The following is a 23904-nucleotide window of genomic DNA, read 5'->3' on the forward strand; positions in this document are numbered from 1 at the left end:
CAGAGATATAGAAGTGGTGTGGTGACATACCCCTGTAATCCTAGCACTTCAAGTTGGAGACAAAAGTGTTAGGAGTTCAGGATCATCCTCAGCAATATGTTGAATTGAAGGCCAGCTTGGACAACATGAGACACTAACTCAACTCTCCCAATCCCCCCCACTCCCAAATCCCAAAAAACTAATGGGGATATTGCCCCTCTTGGACAACCTACCACCACTCTAGGGAGCTGACATCAGTTCTCCACCTCTGCAAATTACTGTATTTTGGATCCTGAGGACAGCACACCCAAGATCCCTTACCATTTGCCCATGTGCACACACCCTTGTCCTGTTGGAATAACCACACAACTGATACACTTCTGTGTTTAATATGCCACATCTTCAGGTACTCCTGGGGTGGAATGTGAGACCTTGACTCTTTGTAGTGATGCCAGTGGGTGGACCTGAGGCTGTGAAGAACATCTTTCTGCCATACAGATGCATTGCTGGAGTAGGTACTTGTGCATGAGGAGCTCAGTACGGTTTCATTTATAGCACACCTGCTACAAAGTCTTTGTAGACAAAGGATGCCAGAAGGCTATGTGACATCTGACAGAGACAGTGGGACATCTGAGGTAGCTAGTAACCAGCAGAGACAGGCAGAAGTGCAACCATTAGAGAAGAAGACAGATCCAGGGCCACAGTGCTTTTAGGAACCATAGTGATCTCAGAAATTGGTGTTTTCCTGGGGACATTTGCCACCCACCCCTTTGGAACCTCTTTGACCCACTGTGAAGGGCCCAGGGCTATCTGGATTGTGGCTCACTCTTACTGATATTCCTAAGGGCTGAAAGGATACTAGCAGGCTCTTAAGATGAGGCCCTTGTCAAGACGGGAAGTGATAAGGAGGTAGGGCACAATGACTGCTTAGCACCTCCCTAGGAGGGGACCAGGTACAAACCAAAACACCCCATGGGCACTTGAGCAGTGGAGACGGCAGCTAAGACCAGGGACTCTTAGTGCACTCTGTCTTTCAGGTTCTCAACTTGCCCCCAAAGAACAGAGAAATAGGTCAGTTAGGAAATGATAACTTCCTCTGCCTGCCTCAGATCTAGAAGCCTAGTTGGGCCAGGGAGGTACATGTTTGGTGCTCTAGCCTAGCCAGGATTTGCTGGCTTCTTGCCTACAAAGCAAAGCCAAGGAAATCAGGGCTTAGGGGAGAACAGACTTGCCTTATAAATCTTAGAACTGATTATCCTCAAGATTCCTCTTAGAAGGACAAATCTCTATAAGATCATATCCCAAGGGCATGAGGAGGGCAGGAAAAAGACAGTGAAAAGGGACTGCTGACCTCCCCAACCAGAATGCTTCTCAGCTCTGACCCTTGACAGAAGTCTTAGGGCAACACACCAGGGTAGAGACGAACTTCACCTGCCCAGTACCTGGAGCTGTTGGAAGCAAGGCTGGAGGCAATGGAGGCTCACCCTGGAAGCACTGTGGTACTCCAGTCCCCCAACCCCAAGCCCTCTGCAGTTGTCCAAGGGGGTCTGGGCAGCAGCAGGATGCAACACAGGAGCCTGCAGACCCAGTGATGTCTCTGGAGAGCCTTCTGCTGCTGCCTTCCCTTATTCTCTGTGGGTTTTGAGAGGTTCATTTGCTGCCATTTCCCTGAAAATAAAGGAGAGAAGCAAGGTTACTTCATGGCTAGCAGAAGAGTCTATCCATGAATACTTGCCATTAAGCAGGCAGTCACAAAGGCAAATTAGATCAGGCCACTGTCTTGCTGAATCAGTCCTTCAACTGCTCTAGGGTCCTCCTATGCTCTAGTGTTTCCCAATATGTCTGTCACATTTGTCCTTGCAGTGGGCCTGTTTTACCCATTTTTTTTTTTCTTTTCTTTTCTTACCAGTAAACTGTGCTGTCTTCTCTCTGGTCTCAGTTTAGGTGTTATGGTGTGTGGGGGTGGGGGCTCCCCTGAGCAGCTTTGCTTTTGTACTTATTTCCCCTCTAAATCTCTTTCTTCCCCTGTGTGCAGAGTCTGGGTTGTCCTTGTTTTCTGGACCTGCTATGACCTGGTAGAAGCTCAGAGATTGGCTGAATGAAATGTCTTGATAAGTAAGCTGTTTTTTTTTTTTTTTTCCAGAGATTAGGAGGCTGACTTGATGAGGTAGTGTGCTAAGAATAGACGCTGTTAGGTTGGGAGTTATAGCTCCAATGTTACAGTACTTGCTTAGGACAGATGCTCTTGCTTTCCTAATGAAGGACTTCCCAACCAAGGGATTTATTTCCAATAGACCTGCCACTTCATCTTTCTAAAATGATGGTAGCACCACCATCCATTCCCACTGAATATGCTGATAAGAGGCTCTAAGGCACTGGTAAACACCCAACTCCAATCCTGAGCTCTACCTGCAGAATTGGAGGATTCTTGCAAAGGCCACTAAGCTGGTGCACTCACATCCTGAGAATTCTCTTCCCTGTCACCAGCACTGGAGTGTCCTCTGCCTGTCAAGCATGGGGTTGGGATAGACAGAGATTTACTCACCATGAAGGGAAATGTGTGGAGCCATCAGGTGTGGATCCATTCTGGCCACCCAGACCTGGAGGCAGGAACACACCCAGAGCTGCAGGAGGCTGAGGGTGGGGATCTGAGCAGGCATTAGCTCAGGGGCCACCAGTACAGTTTAAAAGTTTGGGGATGGGATGCTAGGGACTAGTAGTATTTTCTGGTAAGGGTTTTTGAGAAACAGTTACAATGTGATGATGGACAGCTGGGGATTCTGGTGTAAAATGATATGGGGGTGCAAGTCTGGGTACAACGAGGCTTCTGGGGGATCAGTGGCCGTTTACGCGGACACAGGAGAAACAAGTGGTACAGCTTGATGGTGGTAGGGGCAGCCAGGCCAAGGAGGTTCGTAGGGAGCCTCACCTGGACGGTGATACAACCCGGTCACTGTGTTCCCGTAGAACCCCCACGCCAGCTGGATGCCCAGGAGACTTAACACCAACCACAGCAAGAGCAGCTTGAAGAGAGTCACTCGCATGTCTTGTGTCTCCCACTCCCGCAGGAACTCGCTGCCCAGGGTGCCCAGCGCTCCGAGCACCATAGCGGGCAGAGCTTGCAAAAACTGCCCAGACCAAGGTTCCGCCATGACTGGCCAGCGCCCCACCGGGTGTACGGTCACCGTAGTTCTCACTGCGCAAGCGTATGGTCTTCCGGGGTTAGGCCTGTAGGTGCGCACGCGTAATATCAGGCAAGGAAGCTCTACTTCGCTTGCGCGAAGTGTTGGCAGTTTGGGGCAGGGCTTAAAAACGGCGCAGGCGCACCCATCCCCACCCAGCTTACTTAAAGGGTGAGTGATTCGGTGAGTATAAAATAGCAACTCGGTCTTTTATAGCCCCGGAGTTCCCGTGATGCTCCACGCGGCTGCAATGATTGGTTGAGAGTCTTGCTTTTAGGGCGTGGTTGCGCTCTTGAGCAATCGTGGATGAATTGTGAGTGTGCGCGCCTGAGCGGGGCCGCGACTGGCGCCAGCTCGAGCCCGCAGGGCGCGCGGGGGCGCGCACGTCGCTCCCCGCCCTCCCGCCACCGCCCGCCCTCGTTCGCTCGCGCTCCCCGCCCGCCGCCCGCGGTCCTCTGTCGGTTCTCTCCTCAGTCCGCCGTCTCCCGCGGAGCTGCCGGTCCTCGTCTCCGAGCTTGCGGACTCGTGGACAGGCGTCCTGAGCGCGAAGAGGCCGGACTCGGAGTCGTCGCCTTGAGGTGAGCAGGAGCATTCCCTCCAGCCGCCTCGGCTCCGGGCCCGGCCGGCCCGCCGGCCGGCACTTTTCCGGCCACCCGCCCGTCGCCTGGTCGCGGTCGCGCCCCACCTGCTGCTCTCGGCCGGCAGCCCCTGGCCCCGGCCCCTAACCTGGGGCCCCGCGCCCGAGGCGGCGGCCCCGCCCGCGCAGTCCCCGGAAGCGCGCCCCGCCGCCTCCAGTCCCCCTTCCCCCGCCCGGCCGGGCCTGGTGGAGCCCTAGCCGCCCGCCCTCCCCGTCGCTTCCTCTCAGGGCTGCGCCGGGCTGGGCGGGGGCTCCCGGCCGGCCCGCGACCGCGCTGGGGTAGCCTGCCACTGTGAAGCGCGCGTGGCTGTCGGGAGTTGAAATAGGCAAGAAACTCTTGTACAACTCCATTTTGCCTTTTACATTTAGTGTGGATCATTAATCACCGTTTTATACCGGGTGAAGACAGTGAAGCTTTAGGTGGATTTTCTGTTTTCAATGCCGTATTCTTAGAGATTGTGTAAGTAAAAGATTGTTTTGAAATCTTAGCGGTTAGGACTGTATGGGGGAAGCTATTTTCCAGTTGAAAAAACATTTTAAAAATAATTTGGAGAGGTTGCATCAAGACAGATGTATTTCTACTTAAAGTTACTACTTTAATTAAGAGTCACTTACTGATGGGTCCCCCTTTCAGGTCGTTTTCATGAAATTGCACTTTTTGCACCCAAATGTGTTTTGTTTTTTTCTTTTAAATTTACGTTCAGTAGCATAAAGTGGACAATTGGCACCGGTTTTTCTTGTTGTTCCAGTATTGGCTCTGCTTGTATTTTCTAATAGTCCTCACTAAGAATTTTACTCCGTTGGTTATTCATTTGGTTCTTTCTGTCTTCTGACATTCCTTTGAAATAAGTGTTTTCTGCAGGTTATATATCATCAGATTATAATCCCCTGGCAAACCTGGAGGGGGGGAAACTCATACTTTAGGATGTTGTATGTGGTGAGAATTTTCAACCATTTAGTGTCACATGCCCAAATGTGTATGTACTATCTGGATGGTGTTTCACCTTCCACATGGCTAGTTTGGTAGTGATACTTATGTTTTGAGCATTTAACACAAATAGCATTGTTAACTAAAAATACAAGGCTAGATATTGAATGCTGTTTTGTTTTGAGGATTTGTCTACTTACGTGGAGCAGTGATGTTTCTTAGGGACATAAAATATATTGAACTTGTTTTTTCTGTTTTATTTTCCTCTTTGGTGCTTGAAATTAAACTTGGGGCTTGGGGCATAGTGAGCAGGTGCTGTTTCTCTGAGCTTCATTCCAGCCCTATAACTAACTTTGAGTCAAAGTCCAGTGCTCAACTTACACAGCCTCTACCCAGAAATCTCCAGGAAGAAGAGAATGGGAATGTATCTAATCTGCCGATATTTTCCCACATTAGGTGTAGTATTTTCGACTGGAAAAAAAAAATCTTTAGGATTATAGGCCGACTCCATTTGTAGGTGTGGAGACTGAGCTCAGGGGCTCTTTTCAAGAGAAAGGTTTATTAGTACTTTGCAGAGAGAACATTGGGCTGATAATGACAGAACTTCCTGCCTAAGACTTAAAAGAAATGGACACAGGGTCTGACTTGAGCCCTAGCACTTACTCTGTAGATGTAGCTGGCCTCTAATTTTCATAATGTTCCTGCATCATGCTCCTTTCTGAATAGTGCTGGGATCACTGGGTGTGTGCCACCATTCCTGGTGAGACTTAAAATTTTTGAAGGTCATATGTCTGGTAGACTAGAACTATTTTTCTGTGAAGTATGCTCGTGTACTCTCAGCTAAAATCAGGAGTTGCCGTTTACACTCCTGCTCTTCTTCACCTTGCAAATTGTGCATATTTAGGGAGAATCTGGTCAGTCCATTTGCCAAATGAATTTCAAGGTGTTTTGTTTTGTTTTGTTTTTCTACATTTTTACGTAGTCCTTTCTTAGCCTTGCCTTTGAGTTTGTTAGTTTTCCTGAGGACCCAGCCTCCACTGTTAGCAAAGACAACATAATGAGGCCCTCCTAGAGTGTTTTCAGGCCACTGTAGGCACTTTTGACTCGATTTCATTTGGGACTGGTGAGAGTCTGCATGCATCAAATGAGCAGTGATCTGTGCACATGTGTGATAATGGGTTGTTGGAGTGTTTTCAGAGTCCTTATACTTCCTCTGTCCATCCTGGTCTATTAGGGGTGTAAATTATTAGAAAAGTAAACAAGTGTTTCTTAGTCCATGGGGCGGAGTCAAAGTAGTAAGAAGAGGAGGAGGTTGAGTGTTAAAACTATTATTTTGGCACATCCTAAAGAGCCAAGAGATTGGTTAACCTCATTGAAAGACTAATTTGAGATCAGTGGATTTCTATAGACAGTGCTTTTGGTTCTGCTGCATTATAACTACTAGCAATGATGACAAATTGCTCATAAATGCAGAATTTAAAAATTGGAAGCAGATCAGGTGACAAACCTATAATCAAAGCACTCCAGGAGATGAGAGGATTGTTGATTTGTGGCCAGCCTGGGCTATATTACAAAATCCTGCCCCCCCAAAAAAAGGAGGGGATTCCTAATAATATCCTCTCTTCTTTATGCTTCTGTCCAGTGGACCTCAGTTGTTACACCCAATCATTAGTGATAAATATGTTACTTACTTAATTTTGTGGTTCTGGGAATTGAATCCAACTTTGATGCTAGTCAAGCATTCTACTGCTTAGCTATACTATTAGCCTCTCTGTATTTTAATTAACGAGTTGATTACTTTTCAGCCTGAGGCTTGAACCCAGGGCATTATACATACTCGGCAAGGGCTCTGCTACTGAAGTATATCCCCCGACCCTGATTTTACTTTTGTTTTGAGATAGTCTCAATTACACTGTCAGGGTATGACCATGAACTCATCTGCAGCCTAGGCTAGATTTGAACTTTCAGCCTTCCTCAGTCTCCCCAGTAACTGGGATTACAGGCCTATGCCATCAGGCCCATATGTAACTGTATTTTATTACTTTTATGAGACAGAGTTTTCACTCTATAGGTGAGGCTGGCCTGGAAACTCACTGTGTAGCCCAGGCTGGCCTTGAACTTGTAGCAGTTCTTTGCCCTCCTAAGTGCTGGGGTTGCAAGTGTGAGCTACCATGCCTAGCTTACAACATTTAGACATGTATCTTACTGGTGTGTTTTGGTGACACTAGATATTTGTGACAATAAATTTCAAAAGTAGTTTGAAGTTAGTAGTTATTGTAAAATCCCTATCTCCCCCTGCCCACCCCCCAGTAGAGTTTCTCTGTGTAACCCTGGCTACCCTGGAACTTGTTCTGTAGACCAGGATGGCCTCAAACTCAAAGATCTTACTTGCCTCTGCCTCCCAAGTGCTGGGATTAAAGGCATTTACCATCTCCACCCAGCTGTAAAGTCCCTATTTCAAGTGACTTCTTGTTTGATTTTTGAGACAGTCTTATATGTAGCTGTCTGGCTTGGCACTCTATGTAGTCCAGGCTGGCCTCACAATTGAGATAGTTCTTCTGCTTCAGTCTCCCTAGTGCAGGGATTACAGGTGTAAGCCACCATTCCTGACTCATTTTAACCTATGATGCTGCAGTATTTTAAGCGAAGGTTTGTAATATTAATTATGCAGACCATGTGAGTGAAAACAAGGCAGACAGTAAAGCTGCTTATTCTGGATGTTGGTTTCACTTTATTGGTGTTCGCTCCAAATGATTCTAGGGGTACTTAAAATTTTTCTTCTGACTGCCCTTTTATACTAAGTGATCAAAGTATGAGATACAGCATTATTAATTGTAAGTAATATGCAATTCATACCAAACTGAACTTGATTTGGGGAAAGAGGTTGGGGTATCCTTTGAGAAAGGATCTTGCTAATAGAGCTAGGTTGGACTTAAACTCTTGTCAGTCCTTTGCTTCCACCTCCCAAGTGCTGATATTACTAGCATCTGCCCCACAATTCATTCCCCCTGTCGGGGTAGGTAGAGTAAATATATTCGAGTTTATTATGATAGTATCTTAAATTCAAGAGGAGAACAAGCAGCTAATGAAATAGTGGGAGGCAAAATGAGTTTAGAGAGATGAGCAGAGGCCAGATCATGTAGTATCTTTAGGATATAAGAAATTCTTTGGGTTTGTTATTTTATTTTTTGGGGTCGTTTGTTTTGTGTTATTTTTCAAGACAGGATTTCTCTATATCCTTGGCTGTCCTTAAAAACTGAAGACCAGGGCTGGCCTTGAACTCAGAGATCTGCTTGCTTCTGCCTCTGGAGTGCTGGGATTAAAGGCCTGCGCCACCATTACCCATCGGGTTTGTTTTTTGTTTGCAGCCCTTACACTTTACACTGTAGCTTAGGCTGGCCTAGAACTCACTGTGTAGCTTAGGCCTTTTGACCCCTGGCAGTCCTCTTGTCTTAGCCTCCCGAATGTTAAGGTTATAGACATGAGCCAAAAGGCTTTGTCTAGCTTTGGGATTGTTCTGAGATAAGATGCTTATTACGTGTTAATTTGTTGTTCTGTTTTGAAGTTGGGGAATAATATGATCTGAAAAAAAATTTTTTTGAGACAGGGTCTCATGGAACCTGGGCTGACTTAAAACTGGGTACGTAGCCAAGAATAACCTTAGATTTCTTCATCCTCGAGACTAGAGAGATGGCTCTGTGGTTAAGAGCACTGGCTGTTCTTCTAGAAGACCCGGGTTCAGTTCCCAGGAACCACATGGCAGCTCACAACTGTAACTCCAATTACAGACCAGCATTCTGGATCCAGCATTCTCACACAGACATATATGCAGGCAAAATACGAATGCACATAAAACAAATAATTAAAAAAAATCTTGATCTACCCTGCCCCTCTCTCTCCCTGGTTTCAGGCATTACAGATGTGTGTGTGTGTGTGACTATTCTGGCTTTTTGTGAGGCTGGCTTAGAATCTTCTGATTTTCCTGTCTCTTATCTCCTGAGTGGCTTGGATTTATACTCAGTGGAGTTAAAGTTACAATCCCTTTTTTGTTGTTGTGTTTTTGTTTTTTAATATAGAGGGGAAGTTGGCAGGCCGGCATGGTAATGGCTGGGCTGTTAGAAAGCACTTACTACACTTGCAGAGGATCCAGATTTGATTCCCAGCACACACATTGTGGTTCTTCGTCATCTATTTCCAGGATATCTTTTGGCTTCCTTGGGCATCAAGCATGCAAGTGGTACACAGATATACATGCAGGCAAAACATGTATACACATTAAAACAGCAACAAAACTCTTAATAGCCTGACCAGTTTTCGTGCATGCCTGCAATCCCAACTCTCAGGAGGGCTGCTGAAGCAGAAGGATTGTTCCAAATTTGATGCCAGCTTCAGCTACATATAATATTTTATCTGCTGTGATGAAACATGGGATCCAAAAGCAACTTGGAGGGAAGAGTTTATTTGACTTACACCTCATAGTCCATTGAGGGAAGCCAAGGCAAGAACTCAGACAGGGCAGGAACCTGGAGGCAGGAGCTGATGTGGAGGCCATGGAGGAGTGCTGCTTATGCTGCTTATTGGCTTGCTAAGCTTGCTTGCTTTCCTTTGTTTGTTTGTTTGTTTTTTGGGTTTTTTGTTTGTTTGTTTTTTGAGACAGGGTTTCTCTGTGTACTTTTATTTTATTTTAAATTTTCTGGAGCTGAGGACCGAACCCAGAGCCTTGTGCTTGCTAGGCAAGCACTCTGCCACCGAGCTAAATCCCTAACCCCTCTCCGCGTACTTTGGTGCCTGTCCTGGATCTCACGCTATAGACCAGGCTGGCCTCAAACTCACAGAGATCCACCTGGCTCTGCCTCCTGAATGCTGGGATTAAAGGCGTGCGCCACCTCCGCCCAGCTAAGCCTGCTTTCTTACAGAATCCAGGACCCACCAGCCCAGAGGTGTCCTCATTCACAGTGGACTGTGCCCTCCTCCATCGATTAAGAAAATGCCCTATAGGCTAGCCTGCAGCTGAATAATACCACACGCATACCCACCCACCCCAGGTTTCCCTGTGTAACAGCCCTGGCTGTCCTGGAACTGGCTTTGTAGACCAGGCTGGCCTTGAACTCACAGAGATCTGCCTGCCTCTGCCTCCCTAGTGCTGGGGTTAAAGACATGTCGCCACCATGCCCGGCTCCCTGAAGCTGAATCTTATGAAAGCATTTTCTCAACTGAGGTTCCTTCCTCTTTGATGACTCTAGATTGTGTCAAGTTGGCATGAAACTAGCCAGCACAGGGCACTTGTAAAGTGATTAAAGATTTATATAATAGGGGGACTGGAGAGACACTCAGTGATTAAGAGCACATACTACTCTTACAGTGGACTTCGGTTCAGTTACTTGCACCCATATGGCAGCTCTCAAACATTCATAACTCTAGTTCCATGAGATCTAGTGTCCTCTTCTGACCTCTCAGGGCACCAGGCACACATGTGTACATATATAATTTCAGGCAAAACACGATTGTGCATAAAAAAGAAAAGAAAAATTTTATATAACAGAGCCAGCAAAGTGGCTCAGTAGGTAAAGGTATCTGCCACCAAGCCTGACCACTGTAGTTCTGTCCTGGGGACCCACACGTTGATTTTTTTTTTTGTTTTGTTTTGTTTTCTTGTTTTTTGTTTTTTTTTCGAGACAGGGTTTTTCTGTGTAGCTTTGCGCCTTTCCTGGAACTCACTCTGTAGCCCAGGCTGATCTTGAACTCACAGAGATCTGCCTGCCTCTGCCTCTCAGTGATTAAAGGCGTGCACTGCCGCCGCTGCCACCACCCCGACCACCACCACTGCCACCAGCACCGCACCAGCTCCCACGTGCTGGAATTTAAGGGAATCAACTCCCATATGCCATACTCTGGTCTCTCTACATGTGCACTGTAGCATTTGCTCATATACATTCACATGTATGTATACACACATACAAATAATTGGGGAGAAAGTAATATTGTCATGAAACTTTGGAGTTGAATATGATAGTTCACTCCTTTAATCCCAACACTTCAGAGGCAGAGGGATCTCTTGAGTTTAAGGCTATCTTTGTATATGTACTGAGTTTCCAGGCCAAGCAGGGCTATGAAGTGAGACTCTAGTACAAAAAAGAAAAAAAAGCATTGGGTACAGACCAGTTGAGTATCTCAGCTAGTAAAGGTGATTGCCATGGGAACCCACCCTGATTTTAATTCCTGAGAACCATATGATGCAAGAGAACTGACTCTCCCAAGTTATCCTCTGACCTTCCTCACCACACAAAATAAATAAATAAATATAAAAAAGTTTTTTCTTAATTGGGGAAATTTGTATATAGAATTCATCTGTTTTACTCTAAAAGGACAGCATGTATTATATTTGAAAAATAAGGTTGATAGCAATATCAGTGGACATGCTACCATGGAAGGGGAAAAATTCATGGGGTCACACCTTAGACAAAGAACTACAGGCAGCTAATGACTGCTGGGAGAGGGAGACTTAGCCTCTTCCTTGTTGGTTGTTCATTGCAGAAGTGGCCAGCTCTGAAACAATGTCCACACAATGACAAAAAGACTCAGAAGGTTGTAGTTATATATTTGTGCATACATATACATAGATCTATGTATGTAACAATCATAAAAAAGGCTATCAACTTTAGGGGTTGTGGGGTGCATGCGATGGGGAAAGTTATGTAATTCTATTTCAGTTAAAATCTTTTCTTTCTTTTTTTTTAATCTGTTTGGGTTTTTTTGAGGCAGGGCTTCTTTTTTGGTTTTTTGAGACAGGATTTCTCTGTGTAGCTTTGGAGCCTGTCATGGAACACACTCTGTAGCCCAGGCTGGCCTCGAACTCACAGAGATCCATCTGCCTCTGCCTCAAGAGTGCTGGGATTAAGGCATGTGCCACCACCGCCCGTCAGGCAGGGTTTCTATGTAGCCCTGGCTGACCTGGAACTCACAGACATCCACCTGCCTCTGCTTCCTGAGTCTGAAATTATAGATGTGTGCCATCATGCCATGCCTTCAACTAAAAATATATTTTAAAAGTTTCTTTTCTCTCTCTCTCTCCAAGACAGGGTTTCTTTGTATAGTCCTGGCTGTTCTGGAAATCACTCGTAGACTAGGCTGGCCTCAAACTCTCAGATCTGCCCATGTCTGCTGGGATTAAAAGTATGTGTCACTACACCTGGCTAAAAGTAATTAAAAAAAAAAAGCTATGCATGGTATAAATGATATATTTTTATGATGTTTATTGGAAATTAGCTTTTCCCTTGATACCACTAAGTTGAGCAAAAGGTCCAGTGTGTTCAATATTTGGTTTCACCCACATCCTACCACTATAGCCAAGGAAAATGTTGCTTCTAGAGGTGTAATGACCTTAATACTGCTTTGCAAGAGGCGCTAAAGACTGCCTTCATCAATGATGGCTTAGCAGGTGGAATTCTTTTGGTTTTTCAATACAGGATTTCTCTGTGTAACAGCCTTGGCTGTCCTGGGACTCCCTCTATAGACCAGGCTGCCCTCGAACTCACAGAGATCTGCCTGCCTCTGCCTCCAGAGTGCTGGGATTAAAGGCGTGTGCCATTACCACCTGACTGCAGGTTGAATTCTTAAAGCTACCAAAGCTTTATACCAGTGCCAAGCCCAACTTTGTATGCTTGCATCTAATTGTGATGAGTCTCTGTGTCTCTCAAGTTAGTGGAGGTGGTTTGGGTTGGGCAGCAAATCAACTCAATTGAGGTTGATAACAACAGTAACAAAAGAAAAAAAAAGCCGTGGAATGGGTAGGCCTCTGCAGAATTGATTGGGGTGGGGCATAAAGCAGCAGTTTTCAACCTGTGGGTCTTGACCCCTTTGACAAAACTCCAGAAATAGGTACATTATGATTCATAATGGTACTAAAATTACAATGATAAAGTAGCGAAGTAGCAACGAAATAATTTTATGGTTGGGGGTCACCACAACATGGGAACGTGAGTTATGTTAGACGGTCGCAGCATTGGGAAGGTTGATAACCACTGCCATAAAGTGGTGGGCTGTAGTTGTGTCGTGGTTAAGGGCTATGGCCAAGAATCTGAGGCCGAGGATGTCGTTGAAGAGTACCTCAAATGCTGTTGAGTAGTCCTGCACATTTTCCTGTCTGGACTGACATTTACATTGTTTGTTTTTGTCATTATAAAATGAACTTATTTTTCTTAATTTTATAGCCTTGCATCTGAGAACTTCCAGGTACTTTGTACAGCCACTGTCACGGAAGCTGTGTGTTTTTCAGCATCTCTGTAAGGTATGTAAGTCAGTATTTCTTCCTGTATTTCCTTTTCTCATACCAAGAGATCATTATTAATACAAAATTTGTGGAACTGTGAGTACTATTAATAATTACTATTAGTGATTCTCTTGTCCTCCAATCTTGAGGGCATTTAAATTTTTTCTATTACTTGTATGTCAGAGGACAACTGTGGAAGTCAGTTCTCTCCTTCTACCAGGTGAGTACCAGGGATTGAATTAAAGGTCATCAGGCTTGGTAGCAAGGACCTTTATCTGATGAGCCACCAACTCCATTTTCTTTTCTATTTGTTTATATTTATTTTGGGAGGAATGTGGTAATCAGAGGACAAAATGCAAGAGTTTGCTCTCCTTCCATCAGCCTTGATGGTGGACATCTTAACCCACTGAGACAGCTCACTGGTCCTGTCTCCTTTCTTGCTTGCCTTTTGTTCCTTTTTTTAAAAAAAGGTAGAATCTTGGATAGGTCAGGCTAGTCTTGAACTCACGGTCTTTCTGCTTCAGCTGCCTAGCAGTGAACATATCTTGCTGCTGGATTTGGTTAACTTTGAAATCTTTGTCATGGGATGACGAGTGGTAAAAGTAGTTTGTGGTTTTATCTTTACTTATTTGATAAATGGTTACTAAAAAACTGTAAAAGAACACATCTGAAGAAAACAAAGACCATCTTGTCTGTTTGGAATTATAATTCCTTTATTTGCTTTTTTCTTTTTTTAAAGACATAGTTTTACTGTGTAACCCCCGGCAGACCTGGAACAGATGTGCCTGCCTCTGCCTCCTGGGTGCTGGGACTGTGTGCCAGCACACTTGGCCCTGCCTTACTGGAGCTTTCCATTTGGTGTCACTGGCTGGCCAGCAGACACCTGGGGCCCTCCTGTCTTCACTTTTCAGTTGACTGTGGGCACATGTCATGTCGTCCTTTTTATGTGGGTGTTAAAGCTTCAGATTCAGATTCTCAGGTTTGTACTGCAAGCGCTTTACTAACTGACCCATCTTACTAGCCCCTAGAAAATAAGTCTTTTCATCTCTAGGCTTCTATTTCTTGCTTACCCACTCCTTTTTTCTTTCTTCCTTCCTTTTCTTTTTTTTTTTTTTTTTTTTTTTTTTCCGAGACAAGGTTTCTCTGTGTAGCCATGGTTCTTCTGGAACTTGCTCTGTAGACCATGCTGGCCTCAAACTCAGAGATTCTCCTGCCTCTGCTTCCTGAGTGCTGGGATTAAAGGCGTGCCCCACCACCGCCCATCGGTTTTTGTTTGTTTTTCAAGACAGGGTTTCTCTGTGTAGCCCTGGCCATCCTGGAACTCACTCTGTAGACCTGGCTGACTTCAAACTCAGATTCACCTGCCTCTGCCTCTCAAGTTCTGGGATTAAAGGCATGCACCATGACCGCCTGGCTATTTTTTATTTTTGAGAAAGGATCTCTTTATGTAACTCTGGCTGTCCTGTAATTCACAGAAGATGTAGGAAGTTGATTTCCTTCTTCCATGTGATCAAAGGCAGGTCACATGCCTAGTGGTAGGCACCTCTACCTACTAATCTGCTTACTAATAACACTATTTTTACTTTTTCATTCTGACTTTTGCAAGACTTCCTGTCTTGCACTTGTGTCTTAAGACTGGATTTCCCATCGTAACATAAGCTCTCCTAGAACTCACTGTAGCCTTGCAGTCTAGGCAATCCTCCTCCCTGCCTTACCCTCTCAAATGCCAGCATTACAGGCATGAGCTACCACACCTGATTTGTCTCTCCTTTTTTTGGGTCACTGGCTACCTTTCTTATTCAATCATGTGTGGCAGTCCCCTTCTCTCTTTTCCTTTTATTGTCTTCCTTCTGCTTTCATTTATTTATTTTTGCAGTGTCTTTGAAAAGGTCTACATTTTTTATAGATTGGTGTTTTTGTCTTCATGTATGTCTTTGCACTGTTTGTGCAATACCTGCAGATGCCAGAAGAGGGCACCAGATAACATGAAACTGGAATTAGATAGTTAAAAGCTGCCATGTGGGTGCTAGGAATCAAACCTGGATCCTCTGGAAGAGCAACCAGTACTATTAACCACTAAGCCATTTCTCCATCCCCTTGTACAGTGTCTTACTGTGTATTTCAGGCTGACCTCAGACTCTGAATCTTTCGTTATCAACCTTCTCATTGTAGAATTACAGGAGTGTCCCTGGTCCGTATGCTCAGTAAAGTGCTTGCTGCATGAGAAGGCCTGAGCTCAGTCCCCAGTGCCCACATAAAAAGATGAAAATGGTTGCTTACACTTGTAATCCCAGCACTGAGGGAGGCAGAGACGGGCAGTTGTTCCCTGGGCCTCTCTGACCAGTCAGCCTTTCTAAAATGGATAAGCCCCGGGACCCAGTGAGAGATCTTGTTTCAAAACAAAGTAGTAAGACTCCCGAAGAATGACAGCTGAGGTTGACCTCTGGCCTCCACGTGCTCCTGCATACATGAACACACATATTTAAAAAAATTTTTTTTGATTGGGTCTCACTGTAATGTAGTCCTGGCTTGCCGGGAACTCTCTATGTAGACCAGGTTGACCTCAAACTCTCAGAGACATGCCTACTTCTGCCTCCAATTGCTGGGACTAAAGGCTTACACAATTACACCGAGCAAAATAAACATTTCTTTACATAATTTATTTTTGCATTTTCACTGACCCGTAATAAATTTAAAAATGAATCTTTTGTGCCATTGATTGACTATATAAGGATTGTTTGATTCTAAAACTTTGTTCATAGCTAGAGAAATAGTTCAGTGGGTAAGAATGCTTTCACAGGAAGCACAGACATACACCCATGGAAAAAAAATCCAAGCATGACTATGCTAGCCTATAACCCTAGCAGGAGGGTGAGGGGGCAGAGGCAGATATAGGTAGATCCTAGGAGCTCCTGGGCCAGCCAGCTTGATGAAAAGAGTGAGCTTCCAGTTGAGTAAGAGACCCCCGTCTCAAGGCACCAAGGCAGAGAGAGAGCAGTAAAGGAAGGCGTCCTTTGGGTTCATGCACCTGCACACTCAAGTGCACTCGACAGACACACACACACACACACACACACACACACACACACACACACAGAGATTTGTTTGATTTATTTGAGTACTGCCTATTATGTACTTGTCCAGTAATGGTGAACAAGACAGATAATGTTCTTATGTTAGTAGGAAACCCTGGAGGAACATGATATGTGAGGCTGATAGAAGTGTAAGGTGCTGCAAGAAAGCACTAAATGGCCTGATGTACATTGGGAGCTGAGGAAAGGCCTTGAAATACGATGGAGCTGTAAGCATAGGATTAACCAGTAGGGAAGGATAGATACTTTACTGTGTTGGCAATAGTAGTTATAGGCTGTGGGTTTTAGAATTCCTGAAATTAATGTCTCCAGAATTTTTGGTTATTTTCTTGTCTGCAGTCAACACTCTACCCAGAATTCAACCAAGGTGTCTTTTATTCTGTTTACATTGAGACACACAGGCAAAACACACCTACACATAAAATAAAACCAAAAAAGAGATCTTTAAAAATATTAACATTGGAGGATGGAGAGGTGGCTTGGCTGCTAAGAGCACTTGCTGTTCTTTTAGAGTGTTGGTTCTCAACCTTCCTAATGGGACCCTTTAATACAGTTCCTCAGGTTGTGGTGACCCCCAACCATAAAATTACTTTGTTGCTACTTCATAACTAATTTGCTACTGTTATGAATCACAATGTAATTATCTGATATTCAGGATGCCTAACATGCAACACCTGTGAAAAGGTCCTTCAAACAGGTTGAGAACCAATGAACCAAATTCAGTTTCCAGTGCCCACATGGAGTTTACAACCTTCTGTAACTAGGAGTTCCAGGATTCCAATACTCTCCGCTGGTGCAATACTCTCCTCTGGCCTCAGTGGGCACCAGAGGAGTGGACAGACATACATGCAGGCAAAACACCCATACACATAAAATAAAAATTAATAAATTTTAAAGGAAATTAATACTGGAAAAAACAACAACCCAGGTTTGTAAGAAGTGTTAATGTATAATATATACCAGGCTCTTTTTTGGGGGAGAGGGAGATAGGGTTTCTATGTAACCCTGGCTGTCCTGGAACTCTCTTTGTAGACTTGGCTGGCTGGTCTCAGAGGTCCACTTGCCTCTGCTTCCCAAGTGCTGGGATTAAAGATGTGTACCTCCTCACCCAGCTGAGTCATGTGGGTTTTTTTGAGGGGAGGGGGTGTTTCTCTGTGTAGCTTTGGAGCCTTTCCTGGAATTGATTCTTGTAGCCCAGGCTGGCCTCGAACTCACAGAGATCTGCCTGCCTCTGCCTCCAGAGTGCTGGGGTAAAGGTGTGCACCACCACTGCCTAGCAACTTTTGTTTTTCTTTTTTCTTTTTTTTTTTTTTTTTTTTTTTTTTTTTGGTTTTTCGAGATGGGGTTTCTCTGTGTAGCTTTGCGCCTTTCCTGGAACTCACTTGGTAGCCCAGGCTGGCCTCGAACTCACAGAGATCTGCTTGCCTCTGCCTCCAGAGTGCTGGGATTAAAGGCATGTGCCACCACCGCCCGGCAACTTTTGTTTTTCTAATAGTCATCAGCATCATACATATTTTCTTTTGATTTAGAGAAAAAAAACTAAGATGTATAGATTTTAGCATACATGTCTGAGAGATAAAGTCTCAGAATTGCATACTTGAAATAATGTCAACAGGATAAGTTATAACCTCCGTTTTTAATGTTATATCCTGTATATTAGAGGTTTCACTTTATTTTTTGTAGTGCTAAGGTTCAAACCCAAGGCTTTCCACATATGCCAGAAGGAAGCACTGCTGCTGAACTACACCCCAACCTCATTATTGAGCCCTTGAAAAATTAGATTGTTTTGCATTTTGTTTGGTGTCCAAGTGTCTAGAAATGGTAGAAAGCTTGCTGTAATCATCGCTGTTTCTTCTGTATAATTGGCCTTTTGAAGATACATGAGGTAAAATTATAATTATCTTAAGTATGCTGAATTAGTCATTTTTAAAGCTATGGTTATTTTATCTACATGGAAATTTATTCATTATCTTCCTAAAATCTTGATCCTGCAGAGGCATAGTAATTCAGATGAATTATTTCCACTTCTGCTTCTTGGCTGGAGAACTGTTTTGTGCCTGCTGATAATGTTTGGCTAATAAGTGTCTTTAATGCATTCATTACTGACTAGGACCACCTTAGATGTCTTTGTTGGCTTCTGGTATGTCAAAGATAAGCAAAAAATTATTGAAGAGATAGGCTGTCAGTGTTAAAAAGTATTAATCCCAGCATTGAGAGGCAGATACAGGCGGATCTCTGTAAGTTTGAGGCTAGCCTAGTCTCCACAAGCAAATTCTAGAACAGCCAGGACTATTACACAGAGAAACCCTGTCTGGAAAAACCAAAAAGAAAAAAGAAAAAGTATTATGATCTATGTAGAATCTAAAGAGTCATTAAAATTATCCAGCTAATAATTTAAGTTCTAGAAGAACCAGGTATGATACATGCCAGTATTCTTAGCACTTGGGGGTGGAGGTGCCAGAATGAGTAGGTCAAGGCCAGCCTTTACCCCCTGAACCATCTCCCTGGCTGTGTTTTGTAATATTTCTGTTACTGTCATCTGACAAAGGAAACTGAAACAGCTGAAAACAGCAAAGTGAGAAAGTAGGGATTACTCTCAACTAATGAGCTGATTAGCTATTGCTATAAACCACTGACATTCTAGTCTGTTGCCATCTATATGTTTATAACTAAAATCAGATTCTAGTAAAACCTAAATTGTAGCTGATCTATATTGAACTTGCTTATGCAGCTGATGTTTGGTTTTGTTGAATAGTCATGTGATAGATGTGTCCTAGTGAAAACGTGTCAGAATTTGAAATCTAAATGAAATGTTTGGTCAAGTAGAATAATGGTGGTGTTCTAGGTGGTGATGATGGAGCAGAGGAGAGTCAACCTGGACCTCTTTGTAGAAGAAGTATGTTAGCTAATCTATTCCAGATCTGCTCACATCTTCCTCCAAGTACAGTAAATTTACCATGATTATGACAAGATCAGATATAGGAATAGTAACATGATTTCCAGGCCCTTTCTCTTTTTCATAGGAATGCTTCCTACAATGCAAGAAAGAAATGTTAGAGGAAAAAAGATTGGTTTCCTTTTAAGAAAAATACCCTATTTGAGTAACTGATTCTCTTCTACTTTATGAAAAAAGTATTTGCAGTCTTCAGTGCTTAGCTGTCTTTCATAATGAACTTCATTTTGGTAAAAGCCTGCTTTCTAGAATATTCTAAGGGTATATTCATCTTACAGCCTTGCCATATCTGAGATGATAAATAGATATTCAGACTTTGTTTTAAGCCTGCTTTCTAGAATATTCTAAGGGTATATTCATCTTACAGCTTTGTCATATCTGAGATGATAAATAGATATTCAGACTTTGTTTTAGATATGACTGTAAGGACTACAGAAATTTTAATACAGTGATTGACACATACTTCCTACTTACTTGTAGGTCTTGTTTGGAAAGAAGTAATTTCCTGTTTCAGTAATGAGACTTTAGACTCAGAAGAGAAGGGCAGTAACTAAGAAGAGTAGTGTCTAACTTTATTATCTGAACATTTGATAGTGTCCTTTGCAAAAGTTAAAAGTTAAAAACCTGCGGACAGTGGTGGCACACACCTTTAATCCCATCACCCAGGAGGCAGAGGCAGGTGGATCTCTATGAGTTCTACGCCAGCCTAGGCTACAGAGTGAGTTCCAGGATAGGCTCCAAAGCTACTACACGGAGAAACCCTGTCTCTAAAGAAAAAAGCAAACAAACAAGAAAAGTTAAAAAACCATGTCTAACAAATGTACATGTGTAATACCAGTAAGCAGAAGATTGAGGCAAGAAGGCGTTGGTTTCAAGGTAATCTGGGCTGGGTATGTTCTTTTGTTGTTTTAATTTTTGGAGACAGGGTCTCTACATATCCCTGGCTGTCCTGTAATCACTCTGTAGACCAGACTGGCCTCCAACTCAGAGATCCTCCTGCCACGCACCGCCATGCCTAGTTTGTCTAAAAAAAAAGTAAGAGTAGGGATTGTAACTCAGTGTCAGAGCTCTTACCTAGCATATACAAGGTCCTTGGTTCATGTTCTAGTGTCCCCAAAACAAAACAAACTCTTTTGCTAAATGGGGTAGAGGCATGTGGATCTGAGTTCTAGACTAGCTTGGTCTACATAGTTAATTCCAGGCCATGACTACGTAATGAGACTCCTGTCTCAAAACAAAATAAAAAAACATAAAACCTTCTTCATATACCAGTAACACATTTATATCTGTTTATTTGGAAAGGCTAAGTTTCTTAATCTTATACATATCTATTCAATGCTATTTTTGACCCTGCTAAGTATTATAGGAAATATAAGAATTAAAATATAGCTCTTTGTTATTAGACCTTATAGATCAGACAGTGGTGTGTACAAAAAAGATAAGCATTAGCTGTTACAGCTTTCAAGTCAGTCCTCTTCTTCTGCTGTGGGATTCATTACGAGTCTATCTCATTTACAAAGCTCTGTGGTTTTTAATTATAATTTTTAGGTTTTTTTTGTTTTTTGTTTGTTTGTTTGTTTTGGTTTTGTTTTTTTTGTTTTTTGTTTGTTTGTTTTTCGAGACAGGGTTTCTCTGTGTAGCTTTGCGCCTTTACTGGAGCTCACTCTGTAGCCCAGGCTGGCCTCGAACTCACAAAGATCTGCCTGCCTCTGCCTCCCAAGTGCTGGGATTAAAGGTGTGCGCCACTACCGCCCGGCTGTAATTTTTAAAAATTTATATAAATGGTTTTCCTGAATATATTTATATATTTATGTGAATCATGTATACCTGGTGCCTACCTACAGAGGTCAGAAGAGGGTATAGGATCCCTTGGGCCTGGAGTTAGGGTTGGTTGTGAGCCACCATGTGAATGCTTGGAATAAAATCCAGGTCCTCTGCAAAAGCAGATACCTTTCTTTTCTTTTTTCTTTCATTTTTGAGACAAGGTTTTTCTGTGTAACAGCCCTGGCTGTCTTGGAATTCGCTCTGTAGACCAGGCTGGCCTCAAATCAGAGATCCACCTGCCTCTGCCTCCCTGGTGCTAGGATTAAAGGTGTATACCACCACTGCCTGGCCTAGTTAATCTTGTTTTACTTCCTTGTAGGGAGTGACCAGTGTTGGTTGGACTAGTGTTCTTGTTTGCTTTTTGTTGCTGTGGTAAACACCATGACCAAAAGTAACTTGGGAAGGACAGGGTTGATTTCCGTTTACAAGTCACATATAGTTCATCATCAGGAGAAGCCAGAGCAAGAGCTGGAGGCAGGAACTGAAGCAAGAGCCTGGAGGAAAGAACACTTAACTGGTTTGCTCCACATTGGCTTGTTCAGGCTGCTTTCTTGTACATGGGTTGTGATGATACACGCCTTTAATCCCACCACTCCAGAGAGAGGCAGAGGCAGGTGGATCTCAGAGTTTTGAAGTCAGCCAGAGCTACATAGTAAGTTCAAAGCATAGTAAGACTTGTCTTGAACAAACAAAATACACGCGCGTGCGTGCGCGGGAGGACGGGCAAGGCGTGGTGGAGCATGCCTTTAATCCCAGAATTTGGGAGGCAGAATCAGGAGAAGCTCTGAGTTCAGGGCCAGCCTGGGCTACATATCAAGCTCCAGAACAGCCTTGACCATAGAGAGACCTGTCTCAAAAATAAATAAATGAATCCAGGCGGTGGAGGTGCCTACAGTCCCAGCACTTGGGAGGCAGAGGCAGGTGGATCTCTGAGTTCGAGGCCAGCCTGGTCTACAAAGGAGTTCCAGGACAGCCAGAGTTGTTAAGCAGAGAACCCCTGTCTCGAAAAACTAGAAGAGAAAAAAGAAAAAAACCAAACAAAGCATAGTAAGCTATTTGTTTCTAATCCCTTTGATCTACAAATTGTTTTCAAGTCAGTGCATTTTAAAATATATTAGTGTTTTTTTGTTTGTTTTGTTTTTAAGCATTGTCATCTCATTTTGTAAATGAAGACACTACAGAAGGATATGTGATCCCTAGAGTTGTACCCATTTATTGTGTATTCAAACATTTATTTCTTTTTTTTTTTTTTTTGTCGGAGCTGAGGACCGAACCCAGGGCCTTGCGCTTGCTAGGCAAGTGCTCTACCACTGAGCTAAATCCCCAACCCTCAAACATTTATTTAAACACTGAAATGCTTCCACCACACTGGAACTTAGAGTTTATTGATCTACCATCCTTTCATTCCCCTCCTTTTCAGTTTATCACTCTTAATTATCACCTTGTTTTCAATATTTTAACCTTTTCCCCATTTCCTTTCTCTCTTCTCTCCTCCCACCTCTCCTTCACCCTTGAGACAGTATCTCATGTGTGCCTCCACACTAGGTTTCTGTGGTGGTGGGCATTGAACTGGAGGCATTGTGTGTTAGACAAATTCTCTACCTGATGAGCTACATCCTTCAGCCTGCTCCTCCTTTCTTATTTTATCTAGTGGAACTTCAGCTATGGTTAAGTCCAACTTTTCACTTAATTCTGTACCTGCAATAGAGTACCAGGATATATTAAGTGGTCTCGTTTTTTTTTTTTTTTTTTTTACTATTGACCTCTGTCCTCAAAGGTGACCCTTGTTCCTGCCTAGCAGTTCTAAAATTTATCACCTTGTTTTTAGAATAGTGTAACTTCTTTTTTAGTGCAAATCCTTTCTCAGTGTCACTGTCAACTGTTACAGTCTTGCTTTTTTGAGAAAAAGGACTAGAGATGTAACTCAGTTGATGGAGAACCACACACAGCCCTATGTGAGTTTTGTGTTTTTAATCTGTGTAGTCCTGGAACTCACTGTGTAGACCAGGCTGACCTCGAACTCACAGAGATCTACCTGCTTCTGCCTCTCTTTTTTTTCAGAGCTGAGGACTGAACCCAGGGCCTTGCGCTTGCTAGGCAAGCGCTCTACCACTGAGCTAAATCTCCAACCCTGCTTCTGCCTCTCAAGTGTTGTAATTGATGGTGTGTGCCACCACAACTGGCTAAAGCCCTTTATTTGATTTCCTAGCACCACATAAACCAAGTGTGGTACATGCCTTTCTCAGCTACATAGAGAGCTGAGAACAACCTAGGATATGTCTGAGACAGACTCAAGAGAGAAATGAACTGAAGGAGAATGGAAGCAGCTAGGAGAGTTTACCTCTCTATGTACTTCACCTTCATCCGCCTGTAGTGGTCAGCCTCCACTTGCAGTGAGGAACGATTCTTAGAAGTTGATTGTTCTTCACTCTTTAACTTCTGTTATGTTCCATTCCCTTGTAACCTCAGAACTTGTTCTAGCAGTTCTTCCCTGTTACTCCCCTCACATAAGGCCCATTAGCCAGACTTTAGTAATCCTGGGGTGGATGTTTGGAAATGGTAGTCTTTATTACCAGCATCTGTGCAGTCTAAGCAGACCTTGAATTCTGCTTCTACTTCCTAAGTGTAGAGATTATAGATGGGAGCCACTGTGCTGTTTATTTAATTTACAAAGGGTTCCTTCAAGGCTTGGGTGCCATCACTCTGGAATTCATGCCAGGTACAATGGCTCTGTTGAATTTTCTCACTACACTAAGTGTAGAGACTAGATGTGAGCCACCGTGCTATTTATTTATTTCTTTAATGTGTTAGGGTGTTTTGCCTGAATGGATGTATGCACCATGTACACACCTGGTGTTCGCAGAGGTCAGAAAGAGGGCTTCATATCACCTGAAACGGTAGTTACACACAGCTGTGAGTAGCCATGTGCGTGCTGTGAACCAAATCCTGGTTCTCTGCAAGAGCAGTAAGTCGTAGTTGGGTTTGCTTTGTTTTGTTTTGTTTTGTTTTACTTTGGGCCTGCCACCCAGCTCCCAAATAA

The 23904-nt window shown here is 43.7% G+C and overlaps 2 protein-coding genes across 5 annotated transcripts in view; one reads left to right on the forward strand and one right to left on the reverse strand.

Moving 5' to 3' along the window:
• Window positions 1–352: 352 nt before the first annotated feature.
• Tcta (T cell leukemia translocation altered) lies at window positions 353–3874 on the reverse strand. 3 transcript variants are annotated; one of them, XM_059268647.1, is made up of 4 exons: window positions 3326–3874; window positions 2909–3207; window positions 2389–2484; window positions 353–1647 (listed from the first exon to the last, which is right to left on the reverse strand). In XM_059268647.1, the coding sequence occupies exons 1-3, from the start codon at window positions 3751–3753 to the stop codon at window positions 2420–2422; spliced, it is 792 nt and encodes a 263-aa protein (XP_059124630.1). In that variant the 5' UTR covers window positions 3754–3874; the 3' UTR covers window positions 353–1647; window positions 2389–2419. The 3 variants fall into 3 exon arrangements, with proteins under 3 accessions (XP_059124630.1, XP_059124629.1, XP_059124628.1); XM_059268646.1 differs by lacking the exon at window positions 2389–2484 and adding an exon at window positions 2525–2579 and having other exon boundaries at window positions 3326–3863; XM_059268645.1 differs by lacking the exon at window positions 2389–2484 and having other exon boundaries at window positions 3326–3871.
• Window positions 3563–23904, forward strand: part of Rhoa (ras homolog family member A) — a 32897-nt gene continuing 12555 nt past the window's right edge. The window contains exons 1-3 of one of the 2 annotated variants that reach the window (XM_059268650.1): window positions 3563–3739; window positions 12937–13013; window positions 17771–17972. The gene's annotated coding sequence lies outside the window, so the exon portion shown is untranslated. The remainder of the gene's footprint in view (window positions 3740–12936; window positions 13014–17770; window positions 17973–23904) is intronic. The other variant, XM_059268648.1, reaches the window with a different exon arrangement.

This window comes from Peromyscus eremicus, chromosome 7 (genome assembly GCF_949786415.1).
Source record: "Peromyscus eremicus chromosome 7, PerEre_H2_v1, whole genome shotgun sequence".
Lineage (NCBI taxonomy): Eukaryota > Metazoa > Chordata > Mammalia > Rodentia > Cricetidae > Peromyscus > Peromyscus eremicus.

Excerpts from the sequence above, each read along its gene's own strand:
- Tcta (XM_059268645.1), bottom strand. The coding sequence starts at position 3,753 with ATGCTCCTGCTCACCTCAAGGCGACGACTCCGAGTCCGGCCTCTTCGC. Across the intron at positions 3,208-3,325 it reads CCGAATCACTCACCCTTTAA|GCCTAACCCCGGAAGACCAT; the intron begins GTAAGCTGGGTG and ends GCGCACCTACAG. Across the intron at positions 1,648-2,908 it reads CGGGTTGTATCACCGTCCAG|GGAAATGGCAGCAAATGAAC; the intron begins GTGAGGCTCCCT and ends CTTTATTTTCAG.